The sequence below is a fragment of the Orbicella faveolata genome, unplaced genomic scaffold (assembly GCF_042242905.1).
Source record: "Orbicella faveolata isolate gen_17 unplaced genomic scaffold, um_ofav_v1 contig_24, whole genome shotgun sequence".
NCBI classification, from domain to species: domain Eukaryota; kingdom Metazoa; phylum Cnidaria; class Anthozoa; order Scleractinia; family Merulinidae; genus Orbicella; species Orbicella faveolata.
The window spans coordinates 8,372,741-8,392,641 of record NW_028301552.1 but is presented as its reverse complement, the minus strand read 5'-3'; the positions used below and the strand labels follow the sequence as shown (position 1 = coordinate 8,392,641).

The following is a 19,901-nucleotide window of genomic DNA, read 5'->3' as shown; positions in this document are numbered from 1 at the left end:
GCATTCTCACTAAAGAAGAGTGGACAGCCCTTAATGATTTGCGCAGTGATGACAGTATCATAATAACGAAACCCGACAAAGGTAACGGCGTTGTCATCGTCAATAAACTTGATTACCTCAATAAAATGAAACAGTTGATCTCCGATGAAACAAAATTTAAAAAGCTTACATAAAACCCGACGAAGTCTAGAGAGGACAGTCTGATCTCCTACCTCCGTAAACTTAGAAGAGATGGTATCATTGATGAAGTTACGCTTCAGAGGATAATGCCTTCTGGTTCTACTCCTGGTGTCCTCTATGGTCTTCCCAAAGTTCATAAATCTGGCTGCCCTTTTCGTCCAATTGTTTCGTCTATTAACACTTATAATTAGAATCTTGCCTCTTATTTGGTGCGTGTACTTCAACCTATCTCCACCAACCAGTTTACAGTGAAGGACTCTTTTAGTTTTGCTGAATGGGCCAAGATGTACAACCACAACAACAAGTTTATGTGCTCTTTTGATGTTAGTTCATTGTTCACCAACGTTCCACTTGAAGAGACAATACATGCCTTATTTGATCCACCCAAGTTACCTCGCCCTGTTTTAAGGGATTTGCTTGTTTTTGCCACTAAGAAAAGCCATTTTGTGTTTGACGGCCAGTTTTTTGATCAAATTGATGGTGTTGCCATGGGCTCCCCTTTGGGTCCTGTCTTGGCCAATATTTTTATGTGTCATTTTGAGGAGAAGTGGGTGATGAATAACAGTGCTCATCCTACCATTTGGTTCAGATACGTTGACGACACCTTCACCTTATTTGACAATAAGGACGCTGCTGTTAAATTTCTCTCTTATTTCAACGACCGACATGTCAACATCAAATTTACCATTGAATTTGAACAGGATCACGAACTTCCATTCCTTGATGTTCTTGTCAAACGCCATAACAATTCATTCTCAACATCCATTTACCGTAAGAAAACTTCCACTGGCCTTTACACGAAATGGGACTCCTTCACACCTCGCAAGTACAAGATAAACCTCATCCGCACCCTTACTTATCGTTGTCTTCGCATCTGTTCATCGTCTTCATCATTACAGTCTGCCTTGGATGATCTCAGGAAGCTATTGGCACGTTATGGTTATCCCCGTGGTATCATCACGTACAACATGAACGATGTAGTGAATAGACATCAAAACAAACCTAAAGACCCTATCACTACAGTTCCCAAGAGAGAAATCTTCATTGTTTTACCATTTTTAGGGTTCCAAAGTAAAGTAATTACCCAGTAACTTAAATCTTGTATCTATAAGTTTTATGGTTGTTTTAACGTTAAAATAATTTCCCGAAACACCCCCCGAATCAAATCTTTTTTCCCGTACAAGGACAGGTTCAGCCGTTCTCAGATGTCTAAGGTGGTTTACAAGGCAAGCTGCTGGGACTGTAATGATTTTTATATAGGAAAAACAAAGCGCCGACTACACGATAGAAAAACTGAACATTTTAAGGTCCTTGCTAAAAGCGGTCACACCTCAGCCATTGCGGATCACGTTACTTCCACGGGTCATAATATTAAATGGGACAATTTTGATATCTTAGCAACTGGTAGGTCAGATATACATTGTAAAATTAAGGAAACATTGTTAATTCGTGATTTAAAGCCAGCCTTGAATGAAAACGTTGGCAGTGAAAAACTTTTTCTTTACTAGCATTTTGTATTGTTATTATTATTATGGTAATTTTTTTTTTTTTTTTTTCATTCATCTGTTTGTTATTAACCATTAGTCTTGTTACATATTATTAGATACCAGTCTTTTTCTTTCTCTTCGCGTTTAAATTTCGATTGTAATGTAGTTAACGGTCACTTCTGAAGATGTATGTTGTACATACGAAACGTCAAGGAAATTAGCTTTGTTTAACATGCGTTTTGGTTCCATGTTTATCACCGCGGTTTGTGTTTTGTTTCTTCTACAGTTATGTGAACAAATGTTAAAATTGCAACACCTGACTCTAAAAGCATGTTTGAATTGTTAAATATTGAGGTCATGCAAAAGCGACAATCTAACCTGAAAAAGAGTTGGCCTCGGTTATCAGAGAAAAGAACAAGGATAAAACAGGGCATTTAGCTTTTACTAGTCAGTTTTTATGAGCCTTGTTTAATACCTGGTTGTACTTATACAATCTTTCCGCGAAATCGGAATTGCTGCTGCGCGACAACTTTCTTTCTCGGAGTCTAGCGATTAATTGTAACTGGAATAAATTTTGTTAGGTTTTTTTGTTTTCGCCGTAAAAACAAGAATTTTGGTCGTTTTATGGGGGTGGTAATTTTGCGAAGCTCGTATGTATAGAAATGGAAATTAAGGTAAGAAAAAACCCTTAGGCGTTTAAAAATTTAACTAAAATGTTAAGTCGTGATCATTTATATGGAAGATAACGTGGAGAGCAGCTGACTTGCGAGACGAGTGAAAAATGTATGAAAGTTGTTCAAAATATAAAGGTGTTTTATGGAAGTTCAGGCGAATTTGGTTGACCGAAGTTCCTGTTTTGCGTTTGTCATGGTAAAAAAGGATAACATCGAAGAAAATCAATTTCATGACAAACAGGTGGGGCCACTGACGTGCTGTTTGCATTTAAGTAGCATGACATCGAGAACATCGATCGGAAGGACAACGTACATTTTTTTTTGTAAATAAAACTAGCTACTAAACAAAAGCATACTTATGCTGATACTACAGGTAACATTCCCACCTTCCTGTGTAGATAGATGGGGCTCAAATTCACATAAATGAAGAGGTAAAACATGAACCTTTTAGGCACTAAAAATTTGAATCATCTTGCTAGAATCGCGGCATCTTTAGGAGTCCAAAATTTGTAAAACAGGTGGCTTTGGTTGTTGACTGGAACGACACACTAGATAAATGATAACTTGCTTTTAAGAGGCTTTGACCAAAAATTAAAGCAGCTTATAGATTTTTGTTAATTTATGAAAAATATACACGTGCTATTATAATTAAATCGATTGGCAAAAGCGAGTTAATGAGGCAAAAGGCTAGACCCAAATGTTGTCAGAACGGTTCAACTGTTCAGCATCGTATCAGTAAGTCAGTTATGTTCAAGGATTCAAGATCGCTAACGTCAGTGGATCTGCTACGTTGGGGCTTTCAGTGAACTTTCAGCCCGGTGGAGGGGGAAAGTGGAAGGGTAGCGTAGGGAGGGGGAGGAATTGTTAGTGTCGGAACTTTGTAATAGAAGGAGTTTGAGGGCGAGTAAAGCACTTCATAAAGATATCTGCATCATTATTGATTGAATAAATGTAGTAGGCAATCATGATCAAGCGCGCTCTGTATTTTTTCTGACACCTTTTATTTTCATTTCAGCAAACAAAGATTTCAATTGTTTAGCATCAAATCATTTGACTGTGTCTTAATTAATAGTTACATATGCTTTAAATTTGTAGCTGCTGTTACATTTAAATGCTCTAGTTTATCAGTCTTTACTCGTTCATTTCCAAATTAGCCGCCAATATATAATTGCGGTACATGTGATTGTTACACTGCTTATGTTTGCTTTTCTACCGAGTAACATCGTGAGAAATAAATATTTCTCTCTAAGAATGTTACATAACAGTGACTTCGATAAACTTTATCCCAACTCTTTCGTCTTTACTTCCTTTGTAAACCTCGAGAGTAAGACCTTTGCTGAGTAGCAGTCGCTTGCTGTAGGCAGCGGTCTTCATAAAGCCTCCGTCATGCGCAGTGTAGCATGATCCCCAGTGTTTGTTTAACTTGAGCGTGATGACAAACTGACCGTCATAGAAGGAGTCGTTTGGTCTGGGGGGACTGTTCATCCACATTCTTCCACTCAAACTATTACCAGAAATTCCTTCCGTCTGAAAACAGGGAGCGTAAGCACCGTAGTTACCTCTATCGACCGTCTCAAACCCAAGAAAGTTGACGCCGTCTGACACACCATAGATCGGATCGGAGTCCTCTTTCTCTCCAAAATCTTTATCCATAGAAACCACAATTTTGAGAGTAACCAAAGTTGAATCTTCCAATATATCGGCGGGAATTATGGGTACCTTAAGGAGAACGGCGTAATCCAATGAACTTTGGTTGAATGTGAGCTGTTTAGTGGTACTGGAACGATGACTGTTGATGTACGACGCGTGCGCCTCGAGCCAAGAGGGTGTCATGTTTTGGTGGTAAATGACCCTGTTTTCCTAAAAGATAATATTGTTGACACTGATTAAAGTTTATGTAAAAGAAATAGAAAGTTTTTTTTGGAGAAAAAGAAAAGAGAGAAGTGGGGAACCATTACAAATTATAGTTTTTGGCAGAGCAGGAACGTAGTATTTGTATTTGCCTTTGTATATTGCCGTGGACCAGACGTGATTAGGAATCCATTCTGATTCCGAAACAATCGTTCTTGTTGGAAAATATATGACGAGAAAGGTATGCCCTTTCCTATGTTGATGAGTTTGCAAAGCTGTCATTAAGATAATAAACACTGGAAAACGAAATATTATGTAGACATGACCTATAAAAGAAAACCTATTTACCTTCCGAATTCGGGCGCGCGTTTTCTGAGAAAGGATCGCGGGAACGCATTGGAATTTTGGGGCGAGGTTTTCTGTAGATTGCTTGGCTTTAAGTTTTGAGTTTGAAAAATCTCAAAGTACAGAAGGAAAAAGCAGTGAAAAACATTTGTATGCAAGAAAAAATTATTTAATTCTTGGTAAGCGTTAAACGGCTTTCGAACAACCCGACCCTGATTACAGAAAGTTAACCTTGTTTGAGCCCGCGATGCATGCGAAAAACCAGTACATGGTCAGAGGTCAACTTAAAAGAAAACGTCAGCTCGGTCAGCGCTAAAATGAAGCCCGTAATATAGTCACGTGCTACTGGTAGCCAGATACCTTGTTTTGACAATAACAACCATGTCCAATATCAAAGCTGTTCGCTGTAAACCAAAGCTGCATGTCTCGGTCATCTTGTTAGCTGGACTATGGCTGCCATGTTGCGTGGGGCTGTTGTCGTTGTCATCGCGCGTACGCGCGCACGAGCAATACTGCTAGTCGTTTTTAGCATGAGAAAAGCAATTCATGGGTTTCTGTGAATATAGGGTTCCGCTTGGAGGACCTTAGGGCCGCCAGAGCTCCCCAGTTATATAGAGATGGCCTAGCTATCTACGAAAAGTCCAAAAAAATCAGGAACCACAAAGCGTTCCTTCATGTAGTGCCTGCTCATAACCTAAAAATCTCTGAGAATCAAGAGCCATAATCGGGGACGGAGACCGTAAGCGCGCGCCATTTCAAGTATTGGGATTGTCCCTATGATATGGGACAATAATTCTATTTTTAGAACAAATTGCGCCATCGCCTGCGGCACACGCGCGTACATGCTGCGAGGATTTCTGCGGATGTCGCGCGGGGGAAATGGCGTCCGAAATTCCCGATATTTTTCATGTTTTTGGCCCACAACTTAACGCGTTTACGTCTGTTGGAATTTTGCTTACTTAAGTATCTTCGTCGTAAGCTGCTCCAGTTTGAGTGAAGTAAGACCGTGTCGAATTTAGGTATGTTCCGCTTTAAGCTTATATATATCGCTGACCAAGTTGTGTTTCGATGGATGCTTCTTTTACATAAGCTGTACATTACTCTACTTTAAATTTCACTTATGTTGAAGATTAACAGCTTTTCCATTACACAGCAAAAAGCTAGCTGGATATAGTTAGATATAGCAGAGCTTCAGGACTTCATGGTTTCCTAGCTCCTCTTACCAGTCTATCGCGACCGAAAAGTAAAACAAAATAATTGCTAGTTAGAGTTTCGCCTGAATTGTAAACAACGCTTGATGTTTCATCAAGGCCCAATACCTTTACGTCCGTAGATACTGCTCAGTTTTATTTGTGTAAACATCCAGTAAATTCTCTGTTGTCGATGAATGAGAGCGCCCGTGTTTTGTACAGTCAGTAAACATGACAAATTGGACTTCCGCCGCCGTACTTTCGTACATCGAGCTCAAACAATAACTCTATAGTTTTTCAATATGGCTAAGATTGATAAATGTTTGAGAACATGTTAAAAGCTAAGCTGGAAATATGTGAATAAAGCAGAAATAATCAGCAAAGTTACAATGACGCTTTCTTTAATCAACTTCGAATAACGACTTCGATTTTGTTGATCGAGTTATCAAAACTCCTTATCTATTTTCATTTTCGCAGTGTAAAACCTCACTATGCTTATGTTGAAGAAACACACATGATGTTAGTAGCCTTTTTTGCGTTCGTGAAATTTGTTGCAGCATCTCAGCACAAAAGATAACGAAAGAAATCTTTGTCAAGATTTGTTGACAATTGAAAACACCGACTCGGACTTGAAAGTGCACGAGCTGCACTATGCAAATGAGCTAATTGTACGCGTCAGACTTTCCCTTCAAAAACTTTTGCAAACTCACCAAACAAGCAGAAACAATAAGAAACCATCAAAACAGGTTTTGGTTATGATTAACCATTGTCTGAGAAACTCACAAATTAACTCGATACCAGAGTATGAACAAAGGCAAAAACATACGCGTAAGCTTACAACAAGCACGAGCCGATCTTATTATTCATTCCCAACGTGAGATTGAAGTCTTGATTTCGACCCCTAAAAACCCACCTTTTCCGTTAGCTCAGAGCGTAAAACTGCATATAAGCGGCCTGGTTCGTATTCCCTGCCTTATTCCCTGCCATCGCGGTGAAAAATACGCAAGAGAATCTCGCAACTCTCACCATTTGATCAGTCAACGAGACAGCATCCACGCGAGAGCCCCCGACATGTGCGTGGATCCGCGCGGATATATGACGTCAGGATGGCGCAATTTGTTCTAAAAATAGAAAAATTGTCCCATGTCATAGGTGCGCGCGGATCCCAAGACTTACGGTCTCCGTCCCCGATTATGACTCCTGCTGAGAATACAATAGTTCACGTTTCCAGCTTTAGCAATCGCGATTCCCAATTTTGCGATTTTAACCCATCGGTACGGTTGCCTATTTCTCTTATTATTTGATTATCGTTGGACGGTTCAGCAGTTCATAAAACAGACCTTACCAGGAGGAAAAGATGATGGGAAGTTTTGCTTGCTCTGTAATCCAAGGAGTTTCTGTATCTATTAGAAGACAGCAGCTCGCACCAAAGTTTTCCATTGGCATCTTTGGAGGCGGCCAGATTGACAGACAGGCAATAAGGATTCCTGAGGCATTTAAAGGTACAGTCAAGGTCGCCATATGCTGCAGAGGATCCAACTCGAGCCGCATTCAGGTAATGGAACTCGTCCACTGAAAACCGAAACCAATCATGCGACTGAGACGAATCATCATGTTCCAAAACGTTTGTCTGTTGTTCTGTTAGACAATAATATATGGAGTATTTTAAGTAAAACATACTACAATTTCTCAACATAGATGTGTACGTTACGTTTTCCTATGTTGGTCTTTCCTTATAAACGACTAAGACGGCCACACTATCTTCTTAACGAAATGAACAAGGTGTAAATTGATAAGACTCCATCAATATCTCTATTCAGTTTAAATTTTCTACTTTCGCCAAAACTAACCAGACAAAGAGCAAATTATCCTACCTTCCGGGGGGTTAGGCAATTAATCTTCATGAAAGTGAAGAATGATCATCGCAGTATATTTTCCAATTTAAGCAATTGGAAAGAAGAAGCCTGAAAAAAAATCAGGGCTTCAACGGGATTCGAACCCGTGACCTCCGCGAGACCGGTGCGATGCTCTACCAATTGAGCTATGAAGCCACACATTGGGAGCGAGGCCACTTAATTGAGTTTATATCTTCCCGTGAGGGGTGAAATGATGTGAAGTTTATATGAAATAATTCATATATGAACTGCGGTTGTAGATGAAAGTGAAGAATGATCATCGCAGTATATTTTCCAATTTAAGCAATTGGAAAGAAGAAGCCTGAAAAAAAAAAAATTAGGGCTTCAACGGGATTCGAACCCGTGACCTCTGCGATACCGGTGCGATGCTCTACCAATTGAACTATGAAGCCACACATTGGGAACGAGGCCACTTAATTGAGTTTATATCTTCCCGTTAGGGGTGAAATGATGTGAAGTTTATATGAAATAATTCATATATGAACTGCGGTTGTAGATGAAAGTGAAGAATGATCATCGCAGTATATTTTCCAATTTAAGCAATTGGAAAGAAGAAGCCTGAAAAAAAAAAAAAAAAAAAAATCAGGGCTTCAACGGGATTCGAACCCGTGACCTCTGCGATACCGGTGCGATGCTCTACCAATTGAACTATGAAGCCACACATTGGGAGCGAGGCCACTTAATTGAGTTTATATCTTCCCGTGAGGAGTGAAATGATGTGAAGTTTATCAGCGCACCGGTATCGCGGAGGTCACGGGTTCGAATCCCGTTGAAAATATACTGCGATGATCACTCTTCACTTTCATCTACAACCGCAGTTCATATCTGAATTATTTCATATAAACTTCACATCAATTAATCTTCATGTTATTAACAAAACAAGAGCAAAACGAAAGAATTAAATAAAAAAAAGGAAAAGATGTAAGAAGTCTGGTTACATGTTAGATTTCAACATATTAGCACTCTAGTTTTTCCAAATTAAAGCAACCTTGAGATACCATGGGAATGAAGTCAATTTTCGATTCAGTTTGGTAGTTTTGTGGTTAAAATAAGCCGTTTTGACGGTTGACAGTTAAATTTGAGGTCATTTGACGGCTAGTTTTTTGAAATAACTTTTATAACACGAAATTAAAGTATTGATATATTTGTGTTCTTCACTGGATATTCTGTGAGATATTTGTCTCTGAAATTATATATTTCATCGATCAAATTGTTACGGTACAAAGTGTATGGCATTCGCTTTCGCTCAGAAATAATCTGTTCCTCCTAGGAAGGCGAGTATCGGCCATCGTAATTTTGAGCAAAGCCATTTGGTTGCGAGAACTAAATAAAACAGATTTTAAACTCCTTTAACGATGTTTCTTTCATCTTTGCATTTCTCTTTTCTCGCTAAACTTAAAATTTGGCAGACCACCGAGACGTACCCTTCCCAGACCTTTTCAGTCACGGCAGCCGTAGTTGCACCAGCCGTAGTGATTTGCTTAAAGTCCCTATTACTTCCCCTTTGGTACCGCTGGACGTATCAATCGCCTGCTCCTAACATTAGAAGTTAAAGGACTGGACTGTAAATGTATCTTTGTAATATAATCAAAGTGGCTGTGAGCCACTGAACTTGGAAAATAAATCATGAAAGGGTGTTATGAGGCATTGCTCAACAAGGAACTACTTGTGATGTGAGGGCAGTCTAGCTTTCGAACAAGCCCATAAAGCCTTTTTCCATTCAGGGGTGTGTTGTGATATTTGCAAAATGAAAAAGGTCAACTTTAGAAACGGTTTGTTACTCAGGCTCGCCTACACGTTTCAAATAGCACGTATCTGTACATGTCTTCCTTGTGCTGTAGTGAAAAACGGCAAGATCATTTTGCTTGGTCAAAAGTGAGGTATAGGCTGAGCAAAACACTTGAGCCTGCGGTACGCAAATAAATAATAACACGTAAAATTTTCGCCCTCCGGCAACTGACGTGTAGCTAGCGCAGTGTGATAAGCTCGCGATGCGAGACCTTGAGAGTTCGAATCTTGGAAATGAGTACTGATTATTTTTGCGTTTCTTCTTCATCGTCCTGTCAAGAAACCATTTACCGAAAGGTAGCGTTTGTCTGTCCGTTTCTTGTGTTAAAAATATCGCCTGGATCCTTCAGTCATTCGTTTATATCGATTGCTTTCGAACTCACAATATCGCGTAGGTTTATGAAGGAAAAACCATGAAGACTTTCCCTGAATGGAATCGCTAAGGAAGAACCATAAGTATGTTCCTTACAAGGAATAAAGTCGTTATACCTTCTATCTCTCGAAAATAACTAACTTGACATATGACACGCTGTAAGCGACTGTAATAGGGCCTTAGACGGCTGATGTTTGAAACCCGGGGGGGGGGGGGGGCAGGGGGGGGGGCTCCTATATGAAAAGGTCGGGGATGCTCGTCGTCTCGGGTACAAATCAAGGATTCTGGTCTCACTTAGGGTGTTGATGACGAAACGTCACTATTTCTAGCTGTCAAAGTATCCTTTAGGGTGTACTCGAGGAAATAATAATAAAAGAAATGCTCTCATTTAATTTCTGTTTTCAGGCTTGATTTCCGCTGATCACGATCTCGAGTAGGCGAGTCCGGTCTACAAGTGCGCGCGGGATCCTTTCTTGAACAGCGGCTAGTGATCGAACCGCTTCCGTTTTAAGTGGTATCTTTTAGGGGTGTAATAAAGCTCAAGCAACGTCCACATTAGTCTCCCTTAGGAGTAAAATTCATATTTTCCGACCAGCATCCCTTGCCTTTTCATATGGAAGTCCCCCCCCCCCCCCCCCAGGTTTCCAAATGTCTAACGGGAAGTGAAGGAGTGAAGGAGTGATGGAGTGAAATCGTTCCACCACTACAACTTGGAAAATAAAAAAAAGTTTAAAAAAACAATTCTTCATAAAGAGAATAATGAAACTTATCCCATTTATGTCAGTCGTTAAGTTCTTAATTAGGGATATTTGAGACATTTGCATTGACGCTAATACTGGCTTACTTATTTGACGGTTGACTGTAAAAATATTGCGCTTTTGACGGTTGACAGTTATTTTTTGGTCATTTGACGGTTGGCAGTTAACAGTTAACCCTATTGAGACCCTCGTACGGGCCACCTGCCATCGGCACCAGGAAAGTAATTCAGTATTGAAATGAAAACTGGGTATTCGACGCTGGTTTTTCATCATATGTATAGTTGACGCTTTTTTTGTTATCAAAATATGTGACACTGATCAACATTCCCATTTCAACTTTAGGAAATGTTAAATGTATATCATTTCCGTTGAAACACACGGGTTTGGATTGTATCGTGGTCGAGTCGAGTTCATTTAAGTAGACATTTTTCTTTTTTCATTTTACTTTTCCCTACTTCTATTCCTGGTAGAAAGGTTTTGCGGTCACTCCAACATCAAATAACCAGGCATTATTATTTTGCAGGCCTGTTTTTAACTTAAACGTCCCAGTAGCGTGCATTTTTGAGTTTTTAAGGGCGACGCAGTGTTAAAGATTAGCTGGACAACCGGGGCAAGCTATGGTAACGTAGCAGAGTTAAACGGTACGGACAATGACGACGCGAAAGTGTACAGTTTTTTGTAAGACAAGCTTTTCATCTCTCACTGACAGGGACAGCGAAACATTTAGAGCAGAAATCTAGAAAAATGCTACAGCTGAAATACAAGTAGACCAACTCACCAGTCGCCTCGTCGACTATTGATTCATTTCATTCAGAAATGCAATGTTAAAATAGTAACCCCTGTTTTTAAACATAAATTCATGCAAAAGCGGAAATCTAACCTGAAGAACACTTGACGTCGGTCATCAGACAGGATAGCACCAAAAACACAGAATAGAATGAAACGGTAAGCATGATCTTCAATTTAAAAGTCGAGAAGAGTCTAGAAGATGTTATGTTTCTGCAAGACGATCTGTTATGACTTGTGAAGCATGCCCAAGTTAGGTTTAAGTTGTTCCTGTTTATGAATGCTTTCAATTGAGTGGTTGTCAAGAAACACTGACCCGCCTTCTCTTTACTTGGCAGTGATTAAAAATAAAAGGAAATTGATCTCTTTAATTGTAAGCAGGTGACTTCGTGGAAAATTAAACAGTTCGTGAATAGGAAAAGGCAAGCCGTTGTATAATTAGTTTCCTATGATGAATTTCTTTTTACACAAAACGCTCAACGTTTGTAACTTTCGTCCTAAATGGTTTTGGTAAAACCTCTGTATCAGTTTTTTTGTGTTTGGTGGGAAAGGGGCGGGGGGATGGATCAACGATCGCGTATATGAACAAACATGTCGTCTGATCAAAGTTTTCGTTGATTATTTGGTTCCATATTTGTGGACAATGAGAGAAATCAAATGCAAAAGTATCATCTAGTCCTGTTCCAAGCAAACGGAACAACATCATGCGGGAATCTATGTAATAGGGCATTAAACTTTTACTAGTCAGTTTTTATGAGCCTTGTTTAATACCCGGCTGTAATTATACAATTTTTCCACAAAATCGGAATTGCTGCTGCGCGACAACATTCCCTATATCGGAGTCTAGGATTAATCGCAACTGCAATCAATTTTGTTAGGTGTCTTCTTTTTGCCTTAAAAAAGACCCAGAAATTTTGGTCGTTTTATGGGGGTGGTAATTTTGCGGAGCTCGAATGTATGGAAATGAAGTTAAGGGAAGAAAAAACCCTTAGGCGTTTAAAAATTTAAGAGTAAATGTCAGTAAAAATCAAAGATTATCGAAAAAATCGCGGACACGGCCAAAAATCGATTTGGCTCATTTTTTGCCTGTAGGTAGCCTTATATAGTAAACAAACGGAAATGGGGTTAGCTGTTTGAAATATGCACTTTAACGGGAATAAGCCGTTAAAAACTTTCGGCGGGTCAATTGCTCAAATTTCACCAAGCGCGATCCTGAAATTATGCACTTTTCGGACAGTTGTCATACGAACAAAAATGTAACAGAAGGACTTTTCTAGCTATAGAAATATAGAGTTGGACTTGTTTAATCAAGACAAAGTGATAGCTTTTGTCTCGTGTTATTCCTGGAGGAGCTACGTCTCTGTTAAGAGACGACATCTTCGGCCTTTTGAAATTAAGGCAAAGGTGGCCTAGAATAGCTTGGCAAATAATACATGTGGTAGTGTCTCAAAGTTTACAATAACACTACCAAGAAGTCTTGAAAGATAGTTCTTTTCGATTTGGGTTTTATTTCTTTGGGACCTTTGACAATCAAAAGATGACCACCGGCCGTAATTCGGTTAAATACTATGACGCCATAATGAGATGCATAATAACAAAATTAAACGCGTTGTACACAAATAACTGTTTTGGTCAGTTATATCTTCACTGGCCGTTGAAATGACTAGAAACATATTAAAATGTCTATAACTACACTTGATTTTCATATACTGTGACAGGAGAAACAAATTTCGACTTTTCCTATCCTGTGAATCGCGCCATAATTCTGCATAATTCTGTACACAACAGGTTGAACATTTGAATTGCACACAACAGGTTAAATTTGCCACACAGCCGTTAGTTTACGTTTGCTTCGCATCCAGTGAACATGAATTCGAGCATTTACACCCCTTCTGCGCCTTCTGCACTCGCCAGTTTCGAATATACTGAAAATCGTCAACACAAATTGGAGGAGATGCCACCAGCAGCGGCGAGCTCGAGTGACTGAAATGCGATATGTAGAACTCTGCTGTCACGCAACGCCCTCTTAAAAATTATATACGCACCGCGTTTTATAATCAGCGGATCAGTTATTCGTGAAACGTACAGGGCTCAGTTACTTGGAAGTGCAGGTACACTCCTGGACTAATTGTGTGAGTCGTGCGATGTATGGGTTTTTCCTCTTCTGAGGTGAAATGTCAGAAATATCCAGCCCAAGGTCGATGCACATGTCTCTTAGCCTATCCACTCTTAAAGTTGTGAGTGTACGTTTTTGTACAAGTTCGCAGATGTTAAGATCGAAAGATACAATCGGATGCTGAATAGCCACATCTCTCATCACATTCGCACACACAGCAGATAGATGACTCTCAGCTTCGGCGGAAATTTCGTCCTCGTCGGAACTCTCCATGGCCACTTCTGAGACGTCACTGGCTTTTGCTTCGTTACCGGCGGCTGTAACTTCTAATCGCTTCTTTGCTGAAAGACGGCTAAAGAAGCCACTAATCTGCTGCGACGTGAGGACTTCATCAGGTTGAAATCGGCGTTCCCCCGCTTGGTCTCTTGCTAAGCTCATTGCTTTCGAAACTTCCTGTGGATCGCTTTTCCGTCCACTTTGCTCCCCTTTTTGAAATTGGTCAGTTAAGAATTCGGTCTGTTTCTTTGTAAAACGCACTTTTTTCTTAATTGTCTTCAGGGCCCAACCCATTGGAAGAGGCAGCAAGGCGTCACTCTTTGCTTGGACAGTAACTTGAACGTTTGGAATTTGACTGCATCCCTCCGTCAGCTTGGAAGAATATTCTCTTTTAGCTCTATCGTAGAGAGTTTCCTGTTCGAGCATCATTTGGTGTTTTCCAGTATCTAGGTGTGTCTGGAGGTTTGCAAAGCGACTGTATGCTTTTACACATCCATCCTCTGGACACGGGAAAAGCATGTCGTCTGGCTTATTTTGACCAATACTGTTTCGATCTTGGTTTTCGTTTTCAGTTGACAAATCTGCTTTGACAGAGCTTTTCTTGGTATGTCGGTGTCTCACAATCTTGAACGGCGGTGCGCCACTTACATTCTGCGATGGGGGTTCTAGGATTTCCAATTTTTCGGGCTGCTTCATGACTCCTTCGAACTTTGCCCATGGCACTACTTTACCGGAACCCACATTGAATGCTCTCCACACTCGTACGCCAGTTTCATCGTACTCAAAATTGTTGAGTAAGCTTATGCCATCCCATTTGATATTAAAGGTGCTTGACGGCTTGGCAGCAACATAGCTTGTTTTCACTCCTGTGGTTCCTTGGCCAGATTCAATGACTGTTTTGAGCTGTAAAGCGTTGATGACATCATTGCCTTCGTTTACGTACCTTCCAACGTCTCCTTTGATTGTTGCTGCTTTGCGATCACATACCCCCTTTCCACCTTGAGGGTCCGAGAAGTCGTTTCTTACAACAGCCACTCCTACGGCATCACCGGCCAGCTTAGCTGAGATGATTGAATTTCCGCTGTGATAACAGCCAGCGTTATCTTGTTTGTAATAAGCCATTTCCAGGTCTGGAATTTCCTTTCTCAGGGTAGTGAGGCAGTCAAGCATTATCGAAGCCACAGTCACACTGTCTTGGGCGCAACTTTGAAATACGTGAACAAGTGTTTGCGATTCAAAGTGCTCAGAACCCTCTGACCGTCTTATGGCAACGCTAATGTGCCATGGCAATCCTCGCTTCGCAAACCAGTCTGACTGTGCCTCTCGATATTTTCGGGGCATATATTTCATTGCCCAGTCCTGGACTAACAGCACCGATCGGCTGTCGAGTTTGGCTAAAACTGAATGCTTCGCCTCAGCTTGGTGGACTGAACGTAGCTGATGGGCTTTCCAGCTAATGATATCATCCCTTGCCTGTTTGATAGTATGCAGCATGTCAGCTTGATCTTCTGCTGACGAGAGCGCAATTGAACACTCATCTTCTATGGTACGCATGACTTCCTCTAACTCATAACACTGCACACATGACTCATTGTGGAGGTGGTCGCAGGAGCCCCGAAATTCTGCATTGCTTGGATCACTTAGCGCATAAATTCGACAATGATCGGGAACCTCTGAGGCCTCCACTGCATGTACCTAAAAAAAGAAGTAAAATGACAACCGCGTGATTCAGTGCATATTTGCAAAGCAACGCATGCGCATCGACATTTCAGAAAGATTACTTAACCGATTCTCAGCGTTGTATACATGTGTGTAAGCGTATTACAGTGAATTGCAACCTCTTGTTTCATGAATTAAGCATAAAAAAGACTTGGAGAGAAAGAAAAAGGTAGCCGTATATCATAGTAAGAAGTCTACTACATCACTTCCGCAAAGACAACGCATAATAATAAAATATGCACCCACCTTGTAGTCGCCCTTTAGGTACTGCTTCGACAAACGAAGTTGCTGCTTAATTTCCCTCGCCCATTGTTGAGTCTTGCCACAGTCAACAAGCTTGTCTACGAGTTTCTCTAAATGATCAAATGCTTCCGCTCCTTGAGCTGAAAAGTTATCAAGTCCTTGCAGAGACTTGCGAACAGATGAAGAACACACGGCCAAAACTCTCTGTAGGGTTCTCTTACTCATAGGCTCAAAGTTGGTTTCACAGCAGTATTGTTGATACTGCTGGACAATGCGCTCTGGTATCATTGTTCTGATCACATTGGGTGTTTTTATGATCTCACCAGTTGACAATTTCAGAAGTTTTTCCCCAAAAGGAACATCTTGAATTACGTGTGGACTCGTTATGAAAGAAACAAAATGTTCTAATTTTACAGGTTCAATTCTCATTCTCTTTTTCTCCTGGTTTGGAAGAGGAGCAGCTCTTCCATGTAACAGCCTGTGGCGTCGGGCAATGTTGTAGCGATAGCTAGTAACGGTTGGAATAAACTCTCTCATCTCCTTAAGGGATAACTTATCTGCCATCAAAGAGAGTATTTGTCGTCTGGTGCTCCAATGTTGCGCGTTCAAGTAGCTCTCAGCAAATGCACTAAGAAGCTCCGTCTCTTTTTCACTTCTACCTTCGACCACAACCTGACTCTCTCTGCTTACAGCATGACGATCACAAAGCTCCGTCCACAGTTCTTGCGAATTTTCAGGTGCCAGAACATCAAGCATTGCAGATATACATTGCTGAGCTTTCCGTAGGTATCTGCGTTTAGTACGCTCGTGCGCTGTATTCCACGGCACTGATAACGTGTGACGTACTGGACTGACGTCTCGAAGCTGTAAGAAGCGATTAAGCTGCTTCTGGGACTCGTTGTCTAGACTGAAGCCTTCATCAATCTCTTCGGAATCTTCCTGCGGAAAATAAAGGCTCTGCCGTCTGGATGTGGAACCTTCTGGCAGAGATTCATCACCAACAGTTACAGGACAAGTAATGGCAGGAATATCAAAGTCACTCGCTTGTTCATCAACCTGACAAAAAAGTGAACACATTGCTTTGGATGGCTTCGAAATGAGATCAACCGTGTGCAAGCGCAGGGTGTCGTGTATAAAAGCGCAAGTCGCACGCGAGCTGGAAAGTAATAGTCGATAATTAATTTAATTGACTGGTAATCTATTCTGATATCTTCATCCAGTTACTACTCAGTATTATTTTCCATTTGGAACATTTAGAAAAAAAGTTGAGAAGCCATATATTAATTTAAAGCCTTTATTATTTGGCTATATTTTGGGATGTGATTGGCTGTCCGGGCAGGACACGCTTTTCCAATTCTTGTGCCATGCATGTCTTGCCCAGTCGTTGACGGGCGGCAATGGCGCCGTTTTGAGGATGCGCATGCAAGTTATCCTCGACACGCCCTTCTCCCGCATGGGTTGAACCCCTGAAAAGGGCGGAGAGAGGGAGAATTCAGAGAACGCGTTAAGGTTTTTCACTTTCATTAACTATATTGGATGGAAATTTTTCATAAACACTTTGAAGAAACTCACCAAGCTTAGACCACATAGACCTTCTGTGATGTTTTCCACACCTCCTGTGGCACCCAAGTCCTGCGATTCTAAATGATTTTTTGTTTTTGCCAGGGACTGTCGACATCGTACACAAATTCCTTTAATATTTGGAGAGAAAGGATTACTTTATTCTTTTCTACTTTACACATCCCCCTTGAACAAATAGCTCTGAATGTGGCAAAAGAACAAACCTAGCCCAGGAAAAAAGCCCCACAAACCTCAAATTGATTACGCAATCTATATTTTACCTTGTCACAAGTCAGTCTTTTACGTTCCTTTCCTTTTTTCCGAGCATTGTTGGAAGGAATTCTAATATCTGTAAAATATTTCAATTCGAGTGTTCCCCTTTTGATTAAGTCTTGAAGAAGGTGAAAATGTTGAGTAAATGCCTGTGTTTGAACAAGGTTCCGACGTAAAAGTATTTGCAAAAATCCTGAAAACTCGTGAGACATAAAAATAATTTTGCTGTTAAACTTAGCGTTACTTTACGCGGCAGTGAAGTGATTTGAATTAAGGATATGAAGTTTGTGATTCCCGCCAAGTACCCTGCGTGAAATGAGAAGCTATACGGATGTTTATCCTTGCATAAAGTGAGAATAAACATTGTAATCGCTTACCGGATCCGACGGGTACGAGGTTTTTCGTAAGCTCAAAAATTTGTATTGAGTGCTGCAAACTAATTCCCCTTTCTGCTGCGGGTACTTTTTCAGATTCCTTTTTGTGACCGGAGACATCCTGAGGCACAGAACATAATCTACTAGTTCTTCTCCATCCGATTCCAAGGCTTGATCGATGCAACGGGCAAACAGTCATTTCCGAAAAATTGACGGGCTTCACGAAAATCCCGCCTCTTGCTAAGAGAAGTCCTATCTCTGTCTCAACACCTGAGAACTGTAAAAACGCTTGTGGCTTCTGATATCCTTGCTGCACGATGACAGCGATACTGTCTGAGTGGACGGATGCCTTGCGCGTTCCTCTGCACCACAAACGCCACCAACAATATCAAGGAAAGAACAAGACATTTTTTTTCTGCTGGAGTCTAAGCAACCGTTATCCTTATTACTTTCACCGACGATTATTACGCTTTTGCTTTTTGTTTACTTTCGTTAACTGGTTACATTTGTTTCCCGTGGGAAAATTGAATCGTTATTTTCGTTCCATAAAGTTTTCACTGTACGTTTTAAATTTGTGACATTTTGTAAAGTCTGTTTCTTTGCTGTATCTTTTTTGTTCATGACGGCAATATATTTGTTTGGATTTTATTCGTGAGGCAGAATGTACTGTTAGTTGATCTCGTTACGTGACAGATTATCACATGTCACGCAGTCGACACGCAGACAGGAACCTGTGCAAATCGCTAGCGGTGCCTGCCGTGTTGTACAGGATCTTTCGTGTGTGGGACGTCAAAAAAGCCGAAATTAGGATCAAAGTAGACTAAACGAAACTGGCTGGCGACACGCTATAGAAAATGACAACAACAAGTAACTGTTAAAGTTTACCCATCACCGGCTCAGTGGCTTCAGTGAGTGCGCCGGTCGGCCCCTTTTACACCAACTTGCAGAGGACAGTATTTCGAAAGTATCTTCCAAGCAGCATAATAAGGGCCTATAAAAGATTTCTAAGGTAAGGAACTATTGATGTCAAAGCAAACATAACAAGCTAAGTGCGGCTGCGACTCAAACAATGCTTTGCTTGTGTCACTGCAATGTTGATGTTGTTCATTTCAATATGGCGCCATTTGCAATTTTACCGAAGTTTGGTTGGTTGGTATATTGAAACAGTAGAAGATACCAGAAAAATGAAACGAAAAATTTGAAGACCTACCTCATAAGCCCTCGTGATAGTATTGCTGGAAATTTTGAGACACTACCACATGCATTTTTGCCACAATATATTAGGCCGGGTTTGACGTGAACTAAAAATAGCGAAGACGTCCTCTGGTAATTAACCCGTGGTTTCATCAGGAAGGACACGATACAAAAAATATCAGTATATCTTGGTAAAGGAAGGCCAACTGTATATATTTATAACTTGAGAATTCCTGCTGTCGCATTTTAGTTCATCTAAGGACGGCCTGAAAACTACATAATTTCGAGCTCGCACGCACTCATTTTCGATCATGCAATTCATTACGGTTTATTCCCGTCAAAATGAATATTTACACAAACTAACCTCATTTCACTTTAGCTAGTACCTATAGCTACCTGTAGACAAAAAATGGGACGAAACGAATTTTTGACCATGTCCGCGATTTTTTTATTTTTCTTTGATTTTTAGAGACATCCACTCTTAACTACAAGGTTAAGTCGTCATCATTTATATGAAAGATAATGTGGAGAGCAGCTGACTTGGGAGACTTGTGAAAAAAGCGTTCAATTTGAAGAATATATATTTAGCTGATTGAGTTGGAGAGTGTAATTCTGGTTCAAGTTGCGGGAAACGAAAGTCACTTTTTTAATGTTCAGTTTTACCCAATTTGCTAAGCCGCTTTAAAAGGTCCTGTTTAGCGATTGTCAAGGTAGGAACGAAAATATGGTAGAAAATAAATTAAATTTGTTGACAAACCGGTGGTGTCGCTGACTTCTTGTTTGTATATAGTTGGAACA

The 19,901-nt window shown here is 40.5% G+C and overlaps 3 protein-coding genes across 4 annotated transcripts in view; 1 reads left to right on the top strand and 2 right to left on the bottom strand.

Moving 5' to 3' along the window:
- Positions 1-464: 464 nt before the first annotated feature.
- Positions 465-1,271, top strand: LOC149110251 (uncharacterized). Its single transcript, XM_089292265.1, has one exon. It carries the CDS (start codon positions 465-467, stop codon positions 1,269-1,271), a length of 807 nt encoding a protein of 268 aa, XP_089148391.1.
- Positions 1,272-3,323: 2,052 nt separating this feature from the next.
- On the bottom strand, positions 3,324-7,832 carry LOC149110250 (uncharacterized). The gene is made up of 2 exons (XM_089292887.1): positions 7,073-7,832; positions 3,324-4,201 (listed from the first exon to the last, which is right to left on the bottom strand). Exons 1-2 carry the CDS (start codon positions 7,421-7,423, stop codon positions 3,596-3,598), a joined length of 957 nt encoding a protein of 318 aa, XP_089149013.1. The 5' UTR covers positions 7,424-7,832; the 3' UTR covers positions 3,324-3,595.
- Positions 7,833-13,241: 5,409 nt separating this feature from the next.
- LOC149110238 (uncharacterized) overlaps positions 13,242-19,901 on the bottom strand; it is a 154,326-nt gene continuing 147,666 nt past the window's right edge. The window contains exons 1-2 of one of the 2 annotated variants that reach the window (XM_089292934.1): positions 15,706-16,829; positions 13,242-15,435 (exon numbers count right to left, since the gene is read on the bottom strand). In XM_089292934.1, the coding sequence (XP_089149060.1) occupies positions 13,444-15,435; positions 15,706-16,779 (3,066 nt within the window). In that variant the 5' untranslated portion in view covers positions 16,780-16,829 and the 3' untranslated portion in view covers positions 13,242-13,443. Of the gene's footprint in view, positions 15,436-15,705; positions 16,830-19,901 lie in introns of those variants that run through there. The other variant, XM_089292933.1, reaches the window with a different exon arrangement.